Source organism: Anoplopoma fimbria, chromosome 17, assembly GCF_027596085.1.
Source record: "Anoplopoma fimbria isolate UVic2021 breed Golden Eagle Sablefish chromosome 17, Afim_UVic_2022, whole genome shotgun sequence".
Taxonomy (NCBI): domain Eukaryota; kingdom Metazoa; phylum Chordata; class Actinopteri; order Perciformes; family Anoplopomatidae; genus Anoplopoma; species Anoplopoma fimbria.
Window position 1 is genome coordinate 21,796,179 of NC_072465.1, and position 22,951 is coordinate 21,819,129.

A 22,951-nucleotide genomic window follows, 5' to 3' on the forward strand; every position below is an offset into this window, starting at 1 on the left:
TGTAATCCTGTAAATGTCCCCGCTGCGGGACTAATAATAAAGGATTATTTTATATTATCTTATTCTGAATGTATGACTTTTAATTGTATCATATAATATTAGCATTACCACAATTTAATTGCTGAAATAAAAAAAAAAAAAAAAATAAAAAAACTCCAACACTGGTTGAAATGGTAGCCCCCTCCCCCCCCAACCCACCCACCCACCATCCACCCCTGGGTGCACCCTGTGCTTTCACCCTCCTGTCACCCCCCCTTTATTGCTAATTTGCTTATTTTGATCTTGTTTTTTGTTTTATAATAAAAAAAAAAAAAAAAACTCCATGCACACTGGTTGAAATGGTAGCCCCCTCCCCCCAAACCCACCCACCACCCCTGGGTGCACCCTGTGCTCCCCCCTGCCGGGTGTGCTCTGCAGAGGCCGTGACGTCACCGGGCTGTCTCCTCGCTCCCTTCCTGCTGCATCACAACAGCCCGTCAGCAGCTCGAGTAGTAACAGGCGACCAAAGGGGGGGGGAAACAGGAAGGATATCCAGCAGCCTTATTCATTGATAAAAACACAAACAAAACAACAAAACAACAACAACAACAACCACCCTGTTGTGTTGACGTCGTCGTCGTTGTTGCAGCATCCTCACACCAGGAGGAGGAGGAGGAGGAGGAGGAGGTCGGGGGGTTTAAAGCAGACAGGAACCGGGTTTGCAAGTGCGATAGCCCCGCTCCGCTCCAGCTGCTGGGACATGGCCAGGCCGGAACAGGTCCTGCTCCTCGAGCCTCCGCATGAGCTCAAATTCAGAGGTAAGAGGGGGAGGAGGAGGAGGGGGGCAGTGTTAGGGTGACTAGCTTAGTCTTCACATTATGACAGTAAAGTAAAGGGCAGGTCAGCTGACAGCTAGTTAGCTTGTTAGCTTAGCCTCCCCAATGCTAGCCAGGCCCTGTCTGTCACCCACACACACACATATATATTTATATTTTCTGCAGCAGCATTGCGTTTTTTTTTTTTTTTAAAGAGTGCAACACACACAAACACACGTCCCCTGGGAACTACAGATCATAATAAACACGTGACATTGTCGTTTTCCTGCTGAATTCGCGACGTTTTCAGAGACTACATCCTCAGCAGGTCGAGCTCGCGCATCGCGGGAGCGCGCTCTGATTTGGCCCAGGCCCAGCTGTCATTTGATAACTTGACAACCTCTGGTGTGTGTGTGTGTGTGTGTGTGTGTGTGTGTGTGTGTGTGTGTGTGTGTGTGTGTGTGTGTGTGTGTGTGTGTGTGTGTGTGTGTGTGTGTGTGTGTGTGTGTGTGTGTGTGTGTGTGTTAGCTACGGGTCCTCAGCGTGCCCATCGTGCTCCTGGGTTTGGCTTTGCAGTCGCAGACATTTGGTCACGTTGCTTTAGGCCCAAATAATGTTACATAAACACATGCATGGTCCTTCTGTATCTGTTTTTGCTACATTACATTACATTACATTACAGTCATTTAGCAGACGCTTTTATCCAAAGCGACTTACAGTAAGTGTATTCAACATAGGTATTCAAGAGAACTACTAGTCACCAGAAGTCATAAGTGCATCTTCTTTCTTAAACAAGCATCTAAAAGCATAAACCAGAGCAAAAGTACAGAAACAAACTAATACGAATACAATAAGTGCAACAGACTAATATGAATACAATAAGTGCAACAGACTAATATGAATACAATAAGTGCAACAGACTAATATGAATACAATAAGTGCAACAAACTAATATGAATACAATAAGTGTAACAGACTAATATGAATACAATAAGTGCAACAAACTAATACGAATACAATAAGTGCAACAACCTAATACGAATACAATAAGTGCAGAAACAAACTAATATGAATACAATAAGTGCAACAGACTAATACGAATACAATAAGTGCAACAAACTAATACGAATACAATAAGTGCAGAAACAAACTAATATGAATACAATAAGTGCAACAAACTAATACGAATACTATAATAAGTGGAAGGCTCAAGTACTTCTTGAAGAGGTGAGTTTTCAGCCTGCGCCGAAAGATGGGCAGCGACTCTGCTGTCCTGACGTCAGTGGGGAGTTCATTCCACTACTGAGGGGCCAGGACAGGCCGCAGGGGCCTCTGAGCGACAGGGCAGCCAAGCCCTGAGGCAGCAGAGCGAAGTGGTCGGGCGGGGGTGTAGGGCTTGACCATGGCCTGGAGATATGAAGGAGCTGTTCCTTTTCACTGCCCTGTAGGCTAGCACCAGAGCAACATACAGAGATTGTGCCACAGTTTGGAATATTACACATTATACTTTCATATATACAGTACCAGTCAAAAGTTTGGACACACCTTCTCATTCAATGGTTTTTCTTTATTCATTCATTCATTTTCCCGTAACCTGCTTATCCAGTAAAGGGTCGCAGGGGTGCTGGAGCCGATCCCAGCTGTCAATGGGCGAAGGGCAGGGTACACCGAGGACAGGTCGCCAGTCTGTCGCAGGGCTGACATATATAGACAGACAACTATTCACACTCACATTCACACCTACGGGCAATTTAGAGTCTTCATTGAACCTAAGCTGCATGTCTTTAGACTGTGGGAGGAAGCCGGAGAACCCAGAGAACCCACGCTGACACAGGGAGAACATGCAAACTCCACACAGAGGGTTGTCTAGCCCAGGAATTGAACCCGGGCCCCTCTTGCTTTTTTTTTTACATTGTAGATTAATATTGAAGACATCCAAACTATGAAGGAACACATATGGAATTATGTGGTAAACAAACAAATGCTTCAAAGTAGTTGAATGAGAAGGTGTGTCCAAACCTTTGACTGGTACTGTACTTTCATATATTTTATTGTTATAGTTCAAAGGACAGTGAGCCTCCAAACACTGTCAAACTCTTCCTCCTATCAGCAGTGTTGTCTTAATCAAAACAACTTTGAAACGAGTACAAATTGTACAGAACTAAGCTGCTAGGATTTAACCAGATCCAAGAGGAGTCCAATCACACCACCCCTGTTTTGGCCTCTTTACATTGGCTCCCTGTTTAATTTAGGGTTGATTTTGGCATCTTATTGATTACCCTTAAGGCTCTTCATGACTTGGCTCCTGATTATATTTCAGACCTTTTAATCCCTTTGCGTGGTTTGAGATCCTCAGGCCCAGTGCTCAATGCTCTGGTTTGTGTGTCTTCTAAAAACATATTGTTTTACTGGAAAGAATATCTGAGCTGCCTGTTTATATCATTGTTTTTTAATTGCTTGTTAATTAATTTCTAAATTGCCCTCCATGTATTGTATTATTGGTTTTTAGTATTTTATTTAATTGTGCTCTCTGTAAAGCACTTTTTTGATAAATGCTTTATAAATAAAGTTTATTCTATTATTATCATTATCAATATTATTATAGTTTTATTATATATATTGGAGATATCAGCAGCTGGTCTGCCAAATACAATCTGGCCAGTGGTGTTTTTTTTAAGCACCCCAAAGATTACACTTAAAAGAACCAACATTACCAAAAATAATAACAAAACTAAATTGATAAATCATACTATGGCTAAGATGACAAGTAGGTTTAACTGTGGTTTTATGTGAACTGAAGTATAGTGCTAATGTTCACATGTGCAACTATGGTGTAACTAACTATTTTTACTTTGATTACAGTGTAATGGCACATTATAAATGTATTCAACACCTTACAGTTCATACAGTAATGAAGTGTCTGAGTTGTATTGGGCTCATACTGAGCCTGTAAATTGCATTAGCAATAATATACAACGAGGTGCCCTGATACATGGAAGTAATGGACAAAGCAGAGGCAAGTAATGCCACAATACAGTTTGCTCCACCAAGTTTGTCATTTTCTCTTCTCTTCAACCACTGTGAGACACCTCAAAGTCTAATGTACGAAAGGCAATAAAAGGAAAAGCTGTGTTCAAATAGTTATACATCTTAAAGCTTGTTTTTAGTTGATTTACCCTGCAGGTAAATCCGTTAAATCAGGGAGATTTTAGGAAAAACAAACACTGGCGTTGTTCTACATTTTTCTTATTGCCTACAAATGCTTTGAAAAGACCCAAAAGGAACTTGTTAGTCCGTCTCTCAATATTTTCCACTTCCCTTCCCTGTCTGTGGCCCGCCGCCCCAAGCACATTATTTCACATTGAAGATGTAAATCTATAAAAAGAATATGGATAACAAATATTCAGCATGTTTGGGTCATTTTCAACTACAGATTACCATGCATTCTGTGTGCTTGCAAGTATATTCACAGCTCAGGACAATATGGGATTTACTCAAAAACGTCAAATTCATTGTAATAAAGGAACATGTCAAGCACTGTAAGATTAATTTGAATATTTTAAATAGTTTTGGGGGGATTAGTCTATATTAGGCACAGGCGATAATTGTTAATAGGATCAATTTGTTGTTTTTTCATGTATTTGTTGTCGATAAGAAAAAACAGAATATCGACGGTTTCTCCTGTAACTGGTAGCTTAGCATGAGGCTGAAGCACTGTTTCTATAGTTACCTGTAATGTAATATACCTTGCATACTGATTTCTTGCTATGGGGAAAACGATTGACTGTAAGTATGATTGAGGTTTTGCATCATGTGATTTAAGTGGACTGATAACAGCCTCATCAGAGATGAGAAACATACACATATATTAACCAGACACAAGGAACAATGTGCTTTCTCAGTATAATAGACAATACCACAAATCACATGTCAATACTTAGGCCCCGAGTTATGTGTAGTGAGGCATTGTGAAATAGAGAAGTCTGTTAGTAGCAGCTTGTGAGGCTTAGGCGCAGACCATTTGTGGGCCAAATCCTACTTATGTGTTACTTGGGACTGGACTTTTTCATTTTATATTAAATTTCATCCTAGTCGGGTAATATTAACAAATCTTAACAAAAAAACTCCCTGCTCCTCAGTTTCTATCTGCTATTTATAAAATCTAACCTTGAAAGATGACAGCTTCAAATATTACCTCTTCATAGTAGTTTTTCACTGCCGTTTGTGGTTTTTGTGAGTTGGACCCTATCCTGAGAAACTTTCAGGAAGTAGTATATCAGGTGTACAGTAGTCGGTGGCGTGAGTCCCTTTCATTAAAAGCCTTTAGAAGTCAGGCCAAGCTTGTGAGGGTCTGAGTTTCCTCTCTGTCTTTGCTCAAAGGGGAAGGGAAGTGTCAGTTGCTCTGGATGTTTGCTGAGCTGAAACTTTATCTTGAATCTGGTGTATGTGCTAATTTTGAAACAGCTCCATGTTTTCGTGCACAGTTAGTGTGCCTCTCTCAACCGCAAAAAGGTTTTGCTCACAATAATAGCTACTGTAGTGGCCACGTTTGTTATAATGTTAGAAAACTATACTTGATTAGAAGACCTGACTTGGTTGATTTTTGGAGTTAATAATAATAATAGTAGCATAAAATGACTAGAGTTCCAAATGTTGTGAAGATAACTGTAAGTTGGTAAACAAATTAATTTATTGTCAACACTAATAAGAAGTCATGAGTTGTTTTCAAAAACAAATCACCAGACAATCAATGTCTCAAAACCCAAACCAACCAATATAGTAAATTAGTTAGAATGGCACCTCACTAACACATCATATGTACAATATGAACAGATTTTGAATATGCAGCAGCAAAGTGACAAAAAATATTGGCCACAGAAAACTGGTCTGCTTTCATAGACATGAATAATATTTGTTTTTAATGCTTTTTCAAGATATTGTAAAGTTCCAAAATGAAAACTTAGTTTCCGTAAGTAACGTGTGTGGTATTTGGCATCGTATCCGCTAGGTTTGGGAAGTCGTACATTAAATCGTCATAGCCCTTCCCTTGACTATGAATTAGCTTTTCTCTCACTAGAGGTACTGGAAAAACACAGGAGTGACTAACGGCTGCCAGTTAGCTATCTGGATACATTTCACTGTCCAGTTTCTGGAGTGTCCAGTCAATGAAGAAACTTTTGCCAGAAATAACAGGAATAAATTAAGGACATGTAACACTGGGGTTTTGTGAGGGAGCACTTGGGTATAACATAGAATGAGATTTGTTGGATTTTGTACGCCCTCCAATATGTGCTGATAATATCAAAGAAGACTCATTAGACTCTTGGCTTTCTCCAGAGTCAATACATTAGCCAGATTAGTAAGTTTTAGTACTGTTTTTACAGTGTAAAAAAAAAAAGGGGGGGGGCTCTGAAATCCAACAGATTTGACTTTTCTGTTAATGCCATTACTACTAAAGTGACGCTTGCTCTCGTGGCGGGTATTGAATAAATGCAATAACTAGAACTCTAAATTTATCCGGTGCTTCTGAACCTCTGCCCTCCTTTTATACAACTATATTATTTATATATAACAGTTCAAATAGTTCTGGTGTTGTGCTCATTGATGAGCCAATCAGCTCTTTCGTTAATTTGTCTGTGCCGACAACAGAGAAAGGGGAAAAAATTGCCCCATAACAAAGTTACTACTGATTAATTTGAGGAAAATAACACTAACTCCCAAACAGAAAAAGGCACATTAACACAATGTCAGACTGAATTATTAGTTTAATCTAAATCCACTTGAAAATTAGCACCAATTACAAACATTATGGAACTAATTCATTCAATCCATAGCCTGCCAGACTGATGTTTAATCACACTGAGTGGCCAATCTGTATTACCTTCTCATTATATGTGTTTCATGGGGGGGAGGTTTTATTTTCACAGATTAGTCCCTGATGTATTTATCTGCTCTGAAGTTTACAGGGTTGCTGTTGATATTGAGATTGTTTTTTGCAAACAACTTAGTTATATGAAAATAAAAGGGTTGCCTCCCGTATTATGTCAAATAAAATCCCCAAATAAGAGTTCCCTTTAGGTTTAGTCCTGTATCAAGACAACCCAGTTGACATGATCCATGTAAAAAAAAAAAATAGACATTTAAAGAATTAAAGGGGAAGCTTTTAATTTATGACAAATAATGTAACGATTTTTTAACATTGTGGGTCCCAGGCAATACATTACCAAACAAATATGTGTTTCCTATTTGTCCCCATTGTCCTAGTTTAAGAATGTCTGCAGTGTATTGTAGTTATGAACAGCATAGCTACATGGGGTGAGTTCACACAGATATGTGAACCTGCTGGTTATTCCTGTGCCTCCTCTACCTTTCCCCTCCTTTGTGTCCTCATTTCTCTCCATTCCTTTAACCTCAGACATAACTCAAGGTTGAGCATTAACCACCTTGGCCACTTTGACCATGCAATCTTATAACCAATATAAGTTATTAGACACTTATTGGACGTAGCTTCCCTCACTCAGGGGTTTCAAAGAGATTGAGACCAAAGTCAAACGTGTCAAACGGACAATACCATGTTTGGGAAAGAATTAAACTAAACTAAATCAGCCAGTTAACTTGATAGTTAAAATACAAGTAGTTGAAACATGTCAAAGGAGAAACAGAAACAATATATTGTAATTACCTTTATAGAATTAATATAAAAAGGTTAGTGCCCCATCCAAAAAAAACACTGACAATCTAGTGCTGCAGTCTGGATGTAAGCTCACTAAACCTTCACTTACCTTTTAGATTTGGCACACATTTGCATTTCGCTGTGTCTTTTGCTGTGAGGGTTTTCTGCATTATTGACAAATCTGTGCTGCTTAATGCATCCGGCCTTGTGAGAGCCTCAGAGATATGTGAGCTGCATCAACAATGATAGCTGTAATTACTCGGAGCCAAACTGCATCAGCTATTCTGATCCTGGTAGTGCAGTAGCAGAGGCCTGGGATTTATAGATTTGTACACACAGTTTACTCTTTAAAGATTTTGGTAACTTGATACTAGAACAGTTTTTTTGTTAATCGAGAGGACAGACTAGACATGTAGTCAACATCAATCTAGAGTGCAATGTGAAACAAATAAGAAAAAGCAGATGGCTTGACATATTTACAATAATCCAGTTCTCACCAGATTGTGTTACTGAGATGCAATGTTTTCGGTTTTAATGTGAGAAACAGACTGGACTTATTTATCGTAAAGACAACTTGCAGTCAAACGTAAAGAAAACCTAAATTAGCTGAATTGGCGGTAAAACCCTGTTTATCTAAAATGTCAGGTCAAATAAAGAAAATGTTCAGCAGAAAGTAAAATTGTAGGCACTAAATTGAAATTACAATCACATTTAGATTTTGTTTAATGTTTAACCTACATGTCACATCTTTTTTATTTAATTTAATTTAAAACCCACTTCTTATTCAGTTTTTTATTAGAAGTTTTGTGTTTAATAGTTGGCAAACTTTCCTGAAATTTGGTTCTCTATTGTGACAAAAGTCCTCAATACCAATTGTACCACATATTACAACATAATAATTACAACTTTTTCTGAATCAAATGAAGCACCCACTCAGTATTTTGGTCGTTAACTTAGAGACAGCTTGCACACATTTGCTTGTTTGAGTTTGTAGCCAGTGGCAGTTTTATTCTTTGCATGTGACATTTTCTCCAACCATTTGGCATTCAAACAATTTAAGTGACATAAAGTCAACAGCCTTCGATGGTACTTCATACTTTTCTTGCTCTTGTTGAAATTTATATTGAGATATTCAGTCTCTGGAGGGCATCGTATAATTTTAACTAAGGGAACTTAAAGATATTTTCCCGAACAACCCGAAACCAGAGTTTTTAATTGTTTACCATATCTTCCCTCTTCACAGGTCCATTCTCAGACGTGGTCACCACAAATCTCAAGCTCTCCAACCCTACAGACAGGAATGTGTGTTTCAAGGTGAAGACGACGGCGCCGCGCCGGTACTGCGTGCGGCCAAACAGCGGAATCATCGATGCGGGCACCTCAATCAACGTCTCAGGTATTGATTGATTGAGCCAATTAAAGTTATTATTATTAACTTACAGGCTACTTTAACATGTAGCTGCTACTGTGGCTGAAATGATATAGATTGATAGATTTGATACCTAATCTTTTAAGTGTTTTGTCAAGTTAAATACTAAACATTTACAACTTCTAAAATATAATATATATAAAACATTTTTTATCTGAAAATACTTTTTTTTAATCTCTTGGTTAGACAAAGTAAACATCATGAAAAGTAGTATTTCTGGTCTGGAAAATGTTGGGATTCTATACATGATTAAACATTATTATTTATATATAAGATAAACCTTTATTTAATCCTGGAGGGATCTTCAGGTGTCAATGCAGCAGCATCAATGAGAATGAACCACAGGGGAGGTAAGAGTAATAGTCCAGAACCAAACTAAGATAATAAGAATGAAAATGAAAATAAAGTAAAACTATGAGCAGCTGGCTCTAGATCCTGCCCTGGATCTCTGAATGAGTAAACATATGTACAGTCTTGTTAATAAATAACAATATGTGCAGTCTGTTAATCTCTGTCTACAAATAGATATAACTGTACATATCCCAATATGAATGAAAGAATATACGAGTCCATGTGTAAGTGTGTCATAGTCAATGCAGGATAAGGCAAGGTCCAAAGTAAGAAGTTGCCTAAGCCGTGATATGTAAGACCATCAAAATATCACAAACTTTGTTTCTATTTGTATCTCGTCTTTAAAATCAAGCATCTGTGAGAAGTAAGCTAAACGTTCTAGTTTCCTGATTGGCTTTGCTCTTTTTACATAAACACACACAGCACTCCTCTCTCGTTACTCAGTATTCCCCCGTCCTCCCGCCCAAGCCCCGCCTGGCAGGCCTCATTTCTTGTCGTGCTCTCTGAGGGAGACAGGTACAGGCTAGTGTTTCCACACTGTGTCACCTCTGCCATTTACAGCCACAGACTCATTTTACAACCTCCCCTATCTGGTGTCAACAACTGCAAACTATGTTAGTAGGGCCTACAGTCAGCAGTGGGCGACAAATCAGCACCGTCTTCTCTGTCAGTTGACTTCATTTTTCACCCATATTAGGTTGAGAAAGGTCAGAGGTTTGAGTCCCAAAAGGAGATTGCTTTTCTGAGAATGCAGTCACTAAATGCAAACACATAGGCATTGGTCTGTGACCTCTTTCTGTCCAGTCTGTCTTCAGGGAAAACTCAAAAAGTGGTGTACTTAACAAGATAACTAGATGGTGTGGTTTCTCATCTCGTAGACATGGTGTTTGCTTTTAAATTGAACACACATTAAGTTACTTTGATGTAAAACCCAGGTTTATTAAAAGCCCTACAACCCTTTCTCTGCTGTAAGCTTTGTTGTACCTCAAAGAGTGAAACAAAACAAAAAACTACATTTCAGTTCAACATGTAAAACGGCACAAATGCCGCTTATGCCATCTAGAATTGAGGGCTCTGTAAACAAAATACCATGTGTACGAACATCATCTTAAATGTTCGTATAATAAAAGACATATTACATATGGCTTTATTCTGGCAGAATCCAAATGGTTAAGATCGGCCTGTACAAAAGGGTTCAAAAGTTTATTCATAATTTTGACAGTGAATTGATTTTTGTTTAAACCCAACCATATTTGTTGGCGTTAAGCCGTTCAAAAACAACATTTAGACTGTGGTAAAAACTGTTTGGTCTCTCGCTTACCAAACACGAGGGGAAGCACGCACCTGTATTAACCAGGCGGTCTAGCAGCAATCTAACAGCACCATGAACTACATTTATAATACTACAATAACTATTTTCTCCATTTGTAGGGTGATGACAACATAAAATATGATGACAAACATTCAAAGCTTCATTAGAAAACCTCAAAGAAGCTTTGAATTAAAAAAAAGACATTTAGTACAGCCTAGGTAAAGATACTATACTGTCATAAAGCACTTAAAAGCTGTCAAAAGACCACAGTTTCTCCTCTACAGGTTGATTATCAGCTCATAGAGATTTAACTTCATATCTTCCACCTCGTATGCTGCCACACTCTATTTAACTAGAGTAGTAATATTTGGCTATGCAACTGTGTTACGCAGAAGGAAATGCATTTAACTTGTTTGTTAGACATCAAGGATACATACAATTTGTTTTGTGTAACACAGAAAGTAAGCTTACATTTTGTTTGTTTATAAAGCAACTCCACTGGGCACTTTTAAGTGTTCTTTCTTCCTGGTCTTAAAAGTTAAATTATGGATTAGTGATAAAATAAGCACTGCACTATTAAACCAAAGTTCTTGTGTAGTGACATTCTGATAGCACAATAGAGAAACCCAAAATAGCATCAGACTATCATTATTGGCGTATTCAGGCTAATATTGTTATATTTAATATTTGTTTTCCATCCAAGATAATTGAATTGGATCTGTAACTTTCTGGCCTGTAATATTAAACAAAGGCTACATGCCAGTTCACTTGTATCGAGGCAAAAGCGAACAGTCTGCCACAGGATACCTACGAACCCCGAGATGTGTCATGAGGATACACACAGTGCTTTTGAAGCTCAACCCAGCTGTAACTGTATATGTTCAACGTAGCCATGGCCACAGGAATGTTGCTGTGGTTGATTGGTGTTATGTAGCAGCATCCAGTGGAAAAATAAGTGAATGTTTCAAAAATCCTTGTAACCACAAATATTGAGCTTCTTCTGGGAATATGTCAGAAGTCTGTCTGACATGTTTCGAGACTTGTTATCATTTCAAGGGAGGCGGAAAGAACAATACTTTACCCCAATGAAAAATAACAATTATTTTGGTGCCGTTATCTGAATTATTAACTTGCCCTTACCAATCATTTCTAGTGGGTGTTTTGTTATGACAGGGCAAGAAAGGCATTATTCTGTCTTCAATGACATCCATATTCATACAGCATTTCTGCTAACATACAAGGTCTGTTCCAATATTTTAAATCGGCTATTTGCTATTTTAACCAGCAACTTGATTTCTATAAGTTAACCTCCAAGTGGTAGCTAATTCCTGAGTTATTTCCCACCCTGGGGACGCTGGTTGACTTCTCCTTCTTCCTCATTCCCACGCTATTATGTCTCTGTGGATTTGCTGATCTTTGACCAGGTTTTTGGTGTTCAGTAATATTGAACAAAGTAGACAGGGAGCTCCCTTTTTTACCAGTAAGGTAATGTGTGGATAAAAGTTAACGTAACTACCAATACACACACTTCTTAACCTCTCCACAACCCCAACGCTGCTTTGCGGGCAGACAGCTTGGTGGGTTTAATTCTGTTTTTGGCAAGATTGTATGAAATGTATCATACAATTGCCTGCATAAGTTATAAGTCAGGGAAATGCTGCTGTGTCAAGTTTTATACTTATATTGAAACTGAGTAACCTTAAACATTGAAAATGGAAATGTATGGGACGTCCTCACGTTATTTCTGTCGAGACTACATCACATCATGCTACTGTGGTTTCGTACGGGATTGAGCCATGATTTTGTCAAGCCCAAAGCTAAAGAGCTAACGCAAGTGGTTTATTACTAAATTAATCAGTTAGTTAATTGACAAAAAATTCCAAAGCTTTTGGTTCTAGCTTCCTAAATTTGATGCGTTGTTGCTCTTTTCTGTTTGTTTGTTTTTTAAATCTCTACAAATGAAAAATGATTGGGTTTTTTTAATGTTGGTCGGAGAAGACTAGACATTCATTTAAACCATTTTCTGACATTTCATGGACAAAGCAATTCATTTATGTATCGAGAAAACAGCTCAATTCTAATTTAATTCATTGAAAGTAGCAACAATTATTACACGTGTGCCTACAATAGGGAATCTTGTGTAGATCCTGTATTAATTATACTCCACAGCCCTCTGTAAGCTGTAAGTGGTTACTCTGTTGTGAGCACCTTGTCTCACGGGACACAATTAATTTGTGACAGGAATGGAAAAGTTTTCTTACTTCCCTCCCTCACCCCTCTAATGGTTCCATTCATCATCAACAAGCAGGCGGGCGATTACATCCTGCTTGACCGTGTTTAACACAATTAGCCTCTGTGAGTTTCATAAATGATGGCCAAGTGTGAAGCGAGAATACTAAATCATGCCATTAGCAGAAGTAGATTTTTTGCTAAGGTGTGTTCAAAGGCTGTCTATCAAAGAGTATTTAAACAACTTTTTTCCTTCCCTGTGGCTTTGCTTTTTCCATCTCAGGCTTTGGCTCTGGACCCTTTTCATGTTTCTCACTGTTGCTCAAAGAACTTACATGCCTTCCTGCCTCCATTCTCTAGCGTTGTCCCCTTGGACTTGAGGTAGATGGGCGTGCAAATTGGGTCTGACTGAAACAGGACGTTCTCAATCTGTTCATGCCGTCTGTTTCTGGTTTGCGATATTGAACTGCCCTGATTGCTGTAATGGTGCACTGCATCTCTGAGGTTTCCCACTCTAGGGAGAATTGGCATGTGCCATATATGAAAACCATCCTGATAGCTACACCGGCTTTGAAATTAGGAGGTCATTCGGCTAGTGCAAGCCAAAGAATCACGCATGCATTGTAGACATAGTTGGTATTGATGTAAAACTATGCCTTTCAATTACACCCTAATTTAAAAGGTGAAGGGAGTAAAAGATCACCCATCAATAGTCATTTTCATCCCCTCTGCACGTCCACCCTTAACTTGAATACTGACATAAGAAAGTGATCATTGTAAATCATCATTACAGCTTTAAAATACCTTCTCAGTCATTGGAATGACATCAAATAACACACCACTGACTGGGAGGACTGATGTGGTGATGGGTTAAAGTCGTATTCCAACCGAACACCTGCTTTTTGTTAGAGCGATATGTAATGTTAAGAACGAATAAAGGCTGGGTTGGAAGCTGGTGGAGGGATGACCCCCCTGGGGGTATTTGTAGATCTGTCAGTGTTTTGCCGTCATGGTAACCCAAACTTAGAATTAAATCATCTCCACCACTTTTTCCGAGCAGCTAGGGCAAAACCCCAGAGCCTTGAAGACGTGGAGGACCTAGTTTACTGTCTGACAAACACACCGTTTTTGATACACACTCCCATTTCTTCTTTAATTTGGAGGAGTGGATACAGAGTTGAGGAAGGGAGAGAGATGGAAAAGCTTAATTGCTGGAGTTTGTTTCGTATTTGGGGCAACAGATCTTACCCACATATCGTATTATTTTCCTGCCTGTCTGCTACAGTTTGAATAATACTAACAAGACACTTTGTTTGAGATGTTCTCCAGAGTCTCCTGAGGATGGGAAGTGTGGATGAGGTTTAAAAAAACAGATATAAAACTGAGGGACTATAATAATCATGTGCGGAAAAGAGAAATAATCTTAAAACATTTTGCTAAGTGATTTCTGTTAAAATCATTAGTGACTTTATAATAGTAGTATCACATTGACCTTGACTGTCATTTTGTTTTCCAGTTATGCTGCAGCCTTTTGACTACGACCCCAACGAGAAGAGCAAACACAAGTTCATGGTCCAGTCTGTGCTAGCACCTCCTGACATGACCGACATGGAGGGAGTGGTGAGTGTATCTTCTTCCTTAGATCAGTTTTCACCGTCAATATCTTTTTAGCCGCACCAGTGTTTGACAGCGCTTTGAAACAAAAGTGCTTTGCACACAGATGTAACACGGTCACTCATACAGCAGACACTGTTATCGACCAATAAAAGAGCACGTCCCAGCCTGGATGAGAGGATGTGTCTCAGTGCTGACAAACAGCAATAAGAAACACAACAAACACCATTTATTGGTAACAGTCTGTGTGTATAGTCTCAACGTCATCTTTACGATCACTGGCCAACAAGTACGGTAAATAATCATAAATATGCCAGTAAGTGTTTAAAAAAATAAAACAAAATATATTTTCTTGGATGCCAACCATGGGAATGTTAACCTCACAAAGTCCACGGCCACCTAATCAGAACCATCTTATATCAGTGCCATTAGACATATAGGCACTAACATATTCTGAAAGATTCAAACTTTGTACTGTAAATGCTTTACCCACTTTTGATCATATACTGAAAACAAGTATTATTTAACATATATATTTAAACATTCTGGAAACAAATCGAAGAGAGATGAAGCTGTAAACCTACTATAGTGTGTTGTCTTTCTAAACATCACATTTTAAAACGATTTTGTCAAACTTAATTTACAATTGCAGAATATAAATAAATGTTTTTCTGAAATTATGAAAAGAAATGGTGGTATAACACATCAACATGACTAGGTGAGTTAGGACTGCATTCACCTCAAAGGGAGGGAAAGGCATGTTGTTTTACTTTAACTTTTTTTTACTTTTACTTTTATTGGAACCAGATAGTGGAGAAACCTGTTACTTAAATTCCTAAATCAATGCTGATTCCTAAATCCTGACATTATGTAGGAATACGTTTAAAATACAGCTCAAAATGAATTAAGGAGACAGCAGAAGGGCTATGTGAGCTTTCTGTCCTCCTGTGTAGAGTCCTTCTCAGCGGCCTGTTGCAAATGGTCCCGTTTGCCTTAATGAATAACACATTTCATAATTTGCTGATCCTTTTTTCTTTGTGTTTGGTCCCCTGTTCCAGTGGAAGGAGGCTAAGCCAGATGAGCTGATGGACTCCAAGCTAAGGTGTGTTTTTGACATGCCGGTGGAGATCGAGAAAACGGTAAGCACATGCTGTTACTCCACTTTCTCCACGCCTCATGCTGTCAGTTTTCTTTGTCTCTACAGATCGGATATTAAAGACACTACATGAAATGATGTGTCACATCCTGCTATTATATTTAAAAATATATATATATTTGGCCTCAGCAGCAGTGCCACTATGCATTTTTAAATACTGGTATGTCAGTAATAATGTATCATGCTGCTGGTTATTACAAAACACAACAAATATAGGCCTTTTTTGCCTCCTTTACCCGCAGCACAACATATGTTTACATGTTCATTTTTGTCCCGAGGAAGGTCTGCATTATTTGTGGGGCGATGATGTTCATCGTCGTTTTCTAGCTCCTGACCTCTTTACTGCTCGGCTGTATTCTTGTTTCTCTTTTAATAATAAAAGTCTTTCTGACGACAGAATTGCTTCATTTGTTTACACAAGGCTTTTAATCTGAAATATTTTCAGGACTGTGGAAAATGCATTACCGGCTTTTAGTTCTGGATTGTTATTGTTATTTACAAATCTGCAAATCTTTTTAAACCATTTTCTATCTAAAATAAATATAAATTACATATACAATGAAAGGAAACACTTTGGACATTATGAACGGCAAACTATGTAGAAAGAAAGGCTGACAGCAGCAGCGCAGCAACGCTGTCTGTTTGGACACCACACGTGTGAGAGACGCAGCCGTCAGTGTGGCTCGGATGTAATACTGTCCTAACTTCTGTCCATCCCCCTCACTCTTTCTCATTGTAACTTTTTTCTAACTAGTATATTTTGTTTTTACAATTTAAGCATTTATCTTCATCCCTTTTTCCATCTTTCCTCCACCTCTCTCTCTCTCTCCCCACACTCTCAGCCATCATCAGCTCATCAGAGGGCCATTTGTTTCGATCACACATGCAGTTTATGATTGCTGTGGTTCTTTTCAGACCCCACACGGCTGTAGAGACATTATCTCCTCATGATAGGAACCAAGTCTACTGGTTCCATGAACTCAAGGAGGGAAGAGGACCCGTGGTGGTTGTTTTCAATTAATTTTGAGCTGGGCGATACATACACATGGCTCCCAGTCAGAACCACAGAGTCCCATAGATGGAGATAATGCTGATAGAAACCAGCTTGATCCACTTATGAAAGGCACCCCTGGGTGAACTTTCCCACAGACATGGAGATAGGCAGCTTGAGAGGAGGCTTTGTTCATATATATGAAAGTCTGGTAGTCTCCAAAGCCAAGCCATTGGTCAGAATCGCCATGGAAACATTGTAGCAGCAAACACACATCTTATTGCGTTATAACTTGTCGCCCTGTTAACTTACTTGCAGCATGACATGGAGTCCAGCAAGATGATGTCGTCCAACTTGCTGAAGTCAGACTCCTCCACGCTGCCTCCGAAGTCAATGAGCTCCACCCTTGATGACGGGGAGGTGAAGAAGATCATGGAGGAGTGTAAGAGGCTGCAGATGGAGGCTCAGAGGCTACGGGAAGAAAACAAACAGATCAGGGTGAGTGGGATGATTAAAGGAGCACAGTCAGTTCATTTTTATTTATTTTTTTCAAGAAAGGTAAAGACACAGGTATCACTGTGGTCTCACAGCTACACGGTTATTGGTTTGGGGAGGAAGTAAAACACTGCTTATTGTAATAAGTGTAATATTGTACTTCATGAAATCATCACTGCTTTATTTTTAACCCTGAGTGTTCCTTTGTGCCTTTTAATTGGAGTGTATTAAAATGAATAACAAAAAATATAACTAATAATAATATATATTTCTTGGGCATATTTTCGTTACTGGATATAAGTTACTGTATGAATCTACAAATCAAACAGTCAGCGAGTCAGTATTGACAAGAACTGCAACTAACAGTTATCTTCATTATCATTCCGTCTGCTGGTTATTTTCTTGATTAACCAAACTATCGTTTCATCTATAAAATACAAGAGACTTGTGAAAAGTTGACATATTTAAATGTTGTTTTGTTTGACCAACCTTCCAAAAACAGAAAATATTCAATCCAAGACGACCACAAAATATTTATTCAGAGGATAAAAACCAGTGAATTTTAGGCACTTACTCAATTATCAAGATTGTAGCGGATTCATTTCCTATCTGTACTAATCAATCAATCAATCAATCAATCGACTCTTCGTTTCACCTCTAATGCAATCTGTACGTTCATACTTGTTACACAAGGAATCATTTTTTCAACCAATCCATCTTCAGGCTTAAATTAAAGGCAGAGCGCTGTATGAGCAATCGCCAAAATTAGCAGATGACATCACTGAACATGCAGAGTCCATTTGGTTATTTTTTCTTGTACTGATTGATGTTCACAATCAAGATAAGCAAATTAAGTGGAAATCTGATTCACACAAAGAGCTGGTTCCAAATGACATTGCGGTGTCCCTCCGCCCTTTGCTGTATTTCTTTGACGGTAATTCAAGATTGAGGTTTGCATTAAGTGCGAGTGCTCAGATCCGTAATCAGTGGCAGACCTCAGAGTTCATAGCTCGTAAGGCAATTTAGCAAATCAATGAGTTAGCCATTAATCACAACGATCAGTGGATTGAGGTTTTTTTTTTAATTGGGTTTTGTTAAGGTTTGGTTGAAAATGAGCCTCATGCACACACACCACAGACGGCTCACAGAGAGTCAAACACCACCGCCACCTCCTCCACTTTAAGTTCTTGCCAGAGGCAGAACGACTGTTGGCTGCTCCTGCGGCTGAGATTAAACTAACAGAGAGCCCCCCACCCACCCGCTGCTGGGAAATGAAGTGTGTTAAAAGCCTGGCGCCTTCTGCGATCCTCTGAGGATTGGGTCAGATGAAGATTTAAGCAGATCCTATTTCTTTCAGCTTGTAAATAAATAGTGTAATCTCATTGACTGATCGACAAGCAGATCTTCTTTTTTTCTCTTCTCCTCTTCACTCCCTTTCTTCCTTTTAATCCCATCGCCACCAACCCCGCTTTATTTCATCACTTGTCAATTATTTCTTTCAACACCTCTTTCTTTTTTTCACACCCCCGTTTCAGGAGGACGATGGTCTGCGGATGAGGAAGGGCAACGTGATGTCATCTCAACACTCCTCAATTGGCATGAAGAAAGACGAGGGGTTGAGCGCCCGCACGATGGCCCTCATCGTGCTCTTCTTTGTGGTGGGCGTCATTGTGGGCAAGTTGGTCTTGTAGGCGGCAGCGCAGTTCGGTCGGGCCGCAGCATGCTTTCAAAGGGGGATGAAAACAAGCACGGGATTTTGGATCAGAAATGCCGTATCCGCTGGGTGTGTGTGTGTGTGTGTGGGGGGGGGTACTAGTTTTGATTCAGTCTCATTTATGTAAAATAAATTTCAAAGGTAATGTATGAGAAAAATAGAGAAGAAAAAAGCGATTCTTAACTACAGGTCTTGCCTCTACGTAATCATCACATAATCATTCTGGCCCCTCTTTCCCAAAAATGTTATGAATACAGATTACTGGTTCAGTGGGGGGGGGGTGTGTGTGTGTGTGTGTGGGGGGGGGTAACGGAAACACAATTTAAGGCTAGTGATCCAGACCAATTCTCTAACACCGGCGAGGCAGTGTTGGTGCGACTGAGTCAGTTTGAAATTGTGTGAATGTCATTTCGGTGTATTGTTGTTTCTTTCTCTACATGACAGAGGCCAGAGCCTATGCATATGTATACGCATCCCCCCACCCACTGCACAGTATAACCAGGTGTTCCTTCCAGCTAAACCCCCTTTAAGGAAGGGATTTAGCAGAGTGATGATCCACACGGTCGGGGTTACACACACACAGGGCTACCAAACTGACTCCTGCAATCAGAGGCTTTGTAAAAAAAAATCAGATTTGATCTTTGATTGTAGAACGACCTTGATCAGCGTATGAAACACTGTACTGTAGGTATCGTCTTTCCTCGTGTCGTTTTGATTTTCACTCTACCTTGTCCCCGTCACCTGTCACTCAGTGCTCACCGCATCCCCACCTGTCAGAAGGGGAATGTTCGATTGCATGCGTTCACACACGGATTGTTTGAAATCTAATTTAATTGCTTTTATAATGGTGATAATATTATGTCATTTGGCTGTAGGTTTGCACAACTACATTTTCAGTTTTCTCTCTCTTTTGTTGCATTTTTATGATTTTTAAGTCATTTTTTTTTTTCTGTTCTAGGATTGAAGCATTTAAGAATATTGCAGCTATAAGAAATGAGCTCCAGATTTGTAGGATTAGATCATTTCTGTAAACGTTATCCAGATGAAAGGCTTGCCTTGTGACCTATTCGGGCAAGTTATTCTCAGGCCAAGATGGAGGTATATACATATACAGTACATAGACATATATATATATATATACACACACACACACACACACACACACACACACACACACACACACACACACACACACACACACACACACACACACACACACAGAAAGCATGCAGACATGTTGTGAGAACAGAGAGGAGATGCATGTAAAAGCGACTGGTTATGTGTTTCCCTTAGAACATTAACAGCAACACTAAGGTCCTGTTACAGTGTCCTCACAAAGGGACCTTGGTCTTTTCCAGCTCTTTTAGTTTTTTCATATTTTCCTACTGAGCCATACATTTGTTGACGTTCTGTTTTGTTTGGGGGCAAATGTATGCCGGAGTGTTTCAAGCTGCCTGCTCCAGCTCTCCACTGCTGGTGATTCACTGCAGGCCTGTGTTCAGATTGTTATGTTTGTTCAGCATTTATCCGTTGCTTAATAATGTTAAATCCTCACTGCATTTGAAGTTGTGCTCATTTTTAAGGCACTAAGATTAAGCGTGTCGCTCCTTTGATCTTCCTGAAGCATACTTTTTTTTCTCAAGCAAGAGAAGGGGAGGAAAAAGCATTCAGACTAGTTTATATCCTTTAGGGGACCACATGATGACATTGTACTCTACCAGAGCCTATGGTTATTTTTTGGGGTCTAGAATATACAAAAACATACTCTCAAATTGTTTCATCTCCAAATTTGCATGAAGTGTAAAAAAAGTGGAGAGTATCATTCTGCTCGGCAATATTTGAAGGAAAAAGAGCAGTTGTTCATGTTTTTATCCCACTACATCCACATAAGATGCAGGAGTGCATTATTCATTGTTAAACTGAAATAAAAATTAAATCCCACCATCAATTAATTTTAAGTGTAGGGGAATATGATGGATATGACTGGCGGGTATGAGATTAAAATGTACATGAGCTTGTGTTTCTACTGTATCTCTGTAAAGTTGTTGGGTTGAGGATGACTTGCTGCTTAGAGGGAGGGCAGAGCAGACCTGAGCTACAGTCCCATCCTGGGTTATCAGACCTGGATCATATAGTAATTGCAGAAAATTGTTCTTGTTCAATGAATCCTGGTTTGGAGTATCGGGGCATTTCTACATGAAAAAATATTTCAGTAAGTATCAGAATATACTGATTCATAATTAACCACTGTCCTAATGTGGTACTCAAAGCAGGATTAAACAAACAATAACATTTACACGTGAATACTTATTGATCCAGGACCGGTTGTAAAACACACTACACTGACCATCACCGTGATCAATGTAAGCAGTCGGCAAACTGTTTTGTATGTATATAAATAAATAAATAAGTCTATCTGAGAAGAAGATAATTATTCCTAGTTCAAGTAGTCTCTCTGGTGTATAAAAACAATCCAACCTGGTTGGACTATGTAGCATCTTAATAAATTAAATGAATAAAGCCCCTACCAAACCTTGTGAAGTCATTTCCTGTTGTACTATTTACTTTTTTATATATAAATATATATACAAGTAAATAATAGGTGACCTTAAGAATTGTGGGAGGAAAAACAAGATCTCAATTCTGAGTGGAAAAAAAAATATTCTCATATTGATAAGAATTTTGTTGCCCTGCTTATAGTTCAGGTTGATTTATGCACTTAAATGTGTGATGAATGTGTAATTAGTCCTATGATTGTGTGATCTGAAGGTGTGTTACTGATTTTACAAATTTTCTATGGAATTACAATTTCCAGGTGCCATGTCAACCAAAAATCCTTTTCCCCATGGACTTACATTGGGAAAGACATGCATGTTACTTAACAAATTATTTATTTTAAGGTAAATTAACTTTCCAATACGAACACATAAATAGCCCCTATTTAAATGATTGGGTCCTTAAAGTTGTATGGAATGAACCATTATAAATGGTTGAGGGGTGCTATGCTAGTAGCATCTAATGTAGCATGGAGCCGCTAACATCAATCAGGAGTTCCAGAGGTTTGGTTAGCTCATGTCTTTCAAACTGCACACAATCAAATTTCTTCATTTTCATACTTCAACACCTACAGTCTCAACTGAAACTGCCACGAGGGACATTACTTGACCCAGACTTCAAGCAGCTCGCTCTGGATTTAGAACTTCATCACATATGCAGTAGTACTCAAACTGAAAAAAAGTTATATAAACTTGAGCAACCAATTGACACTTTATCACTCGTCAGTGAGATGAAAAAGTGATTTATTGAGCAGGGTTTTGGTGCGTGCAGCTATGGGCTGGATCACTTCTTGGCAGTGGGCGCTGTCTGAGGACATCTGGGCCCCCCAAGCATACAAACGCGTGTTAACCGACCTGTTAAAGCCCCATCCAACAAAGCCACACTAGTGCCTCACATGAATTACTGTTACATTCAAGTCACAGAGGTAAGCAATCGGTTTCTCTAACAGATAGAAAACTCAGCGATGTCTGAAAAAACAATAAGGTCTTTCAACAACACTTAACGCTGTTCTGAAGGTATTTCCAGAATCATCAAAGACTCTTCCAACCATCTGGCTTGTTAATTTGTTACCACTTTGCTTGATTTGGCAGTACCACAACTTGCAGTGGGATAAGTATGGTAAAATATATAGCTGCAAGAGAATTAATTACCCCACGGCTTTTTACTGCTGAAGCCGTAGTGTCAACGAGTAAAATAAAATCCTGGTGATTCATCGGGTGTTATTGTATCAGTAATAACCAGACAGTGTTTCTGTCTGCACCTCGTGGGCGGAGGCATCAGAGCGGAGTTTGTGTCAGGAAAACCCCCGGTGTGAAACCTGGGCCCGGTAGCTCCTCAGCTGTTTGGCTTGGCCGACGCAAGATACAGCTGCAAATTTAATGGTGGAAATTAACCAATATTACATTTTTTTTATTTTATTCTGTTGGGAAATAATCCATTTCCAAGCTTATCACGGAGGAATGTTTCAAAATACTGGAAATATGAAAATTAGAATTGGTCCAGAGGTTTACTGCTCACCTGAAGAAGAGGCCAACCAGCAGGAAGTCACTGCTCCCGGCCAAGAAATAGTCCGGCACAAATATTCCCCATAAAAGCAAAACTTTTAACATTAACATTTTCTCTTTTTGAACGGATTA

General features: G+C 39.1%; 1 protein-coding gene across 1 annotated transcript; it reads left to right on the forward strand.

The window, feature by feature from the left end:
• The first annotated feature begins 457 nt into the window (after positions 1 to 457).
• Positions 458 to 21,280, forward strand: vapb (VAMP (vesicle-associated membrane protein)-associated protein B and C). Its single transcript, XM_054616668.1, has 6 exons — positions 458 to 797; positions 8,711 to 8,863; positions 14,305 to 14,408; positions 15,461 to 15,541; positions 16,868 to 17,047; positions 18,580 to 21,280. The coding sequence occupies exons 1-6, from the start codon at positions 740 to 742 to the stop codon at positions 18,733 to 18,735; spliced, it is 732 nt and encodes a 243-aa protein (XP_054472643.1). The 5' UTR covers positions 458 to 739; the 3' UTR covers positions 18,736 to 21,280.
• Positions 21,281 to 22,951: the final 1,671 nt, after the last annotated feature.

Excerpts from the sequence above, each read along its gene's own strand:
- vapb (XM_054616668.1), top strand. The coding sequence starts at position 740 with ATGGCCAGGCCGGAACAGGTCCTGCTCCTCGAGCCTCCGCATGAGCTC. Across the intron at positions 14,409-15,460 it reads TGACCGACATGGAGGGAGTG|TGGAAGGAGGCTAAGCCAGA; the intron begins GTGAGTGTATCT and ends CCCCTGTTCCAG. Across the intron at positions 15,542-16,867 it reads CGGTGGAGATCGAGAAAACG|CATGACATGGAGTCCAGCAA; the intron begins GTAAGCACATGC and ends ACTTACTTGCAG.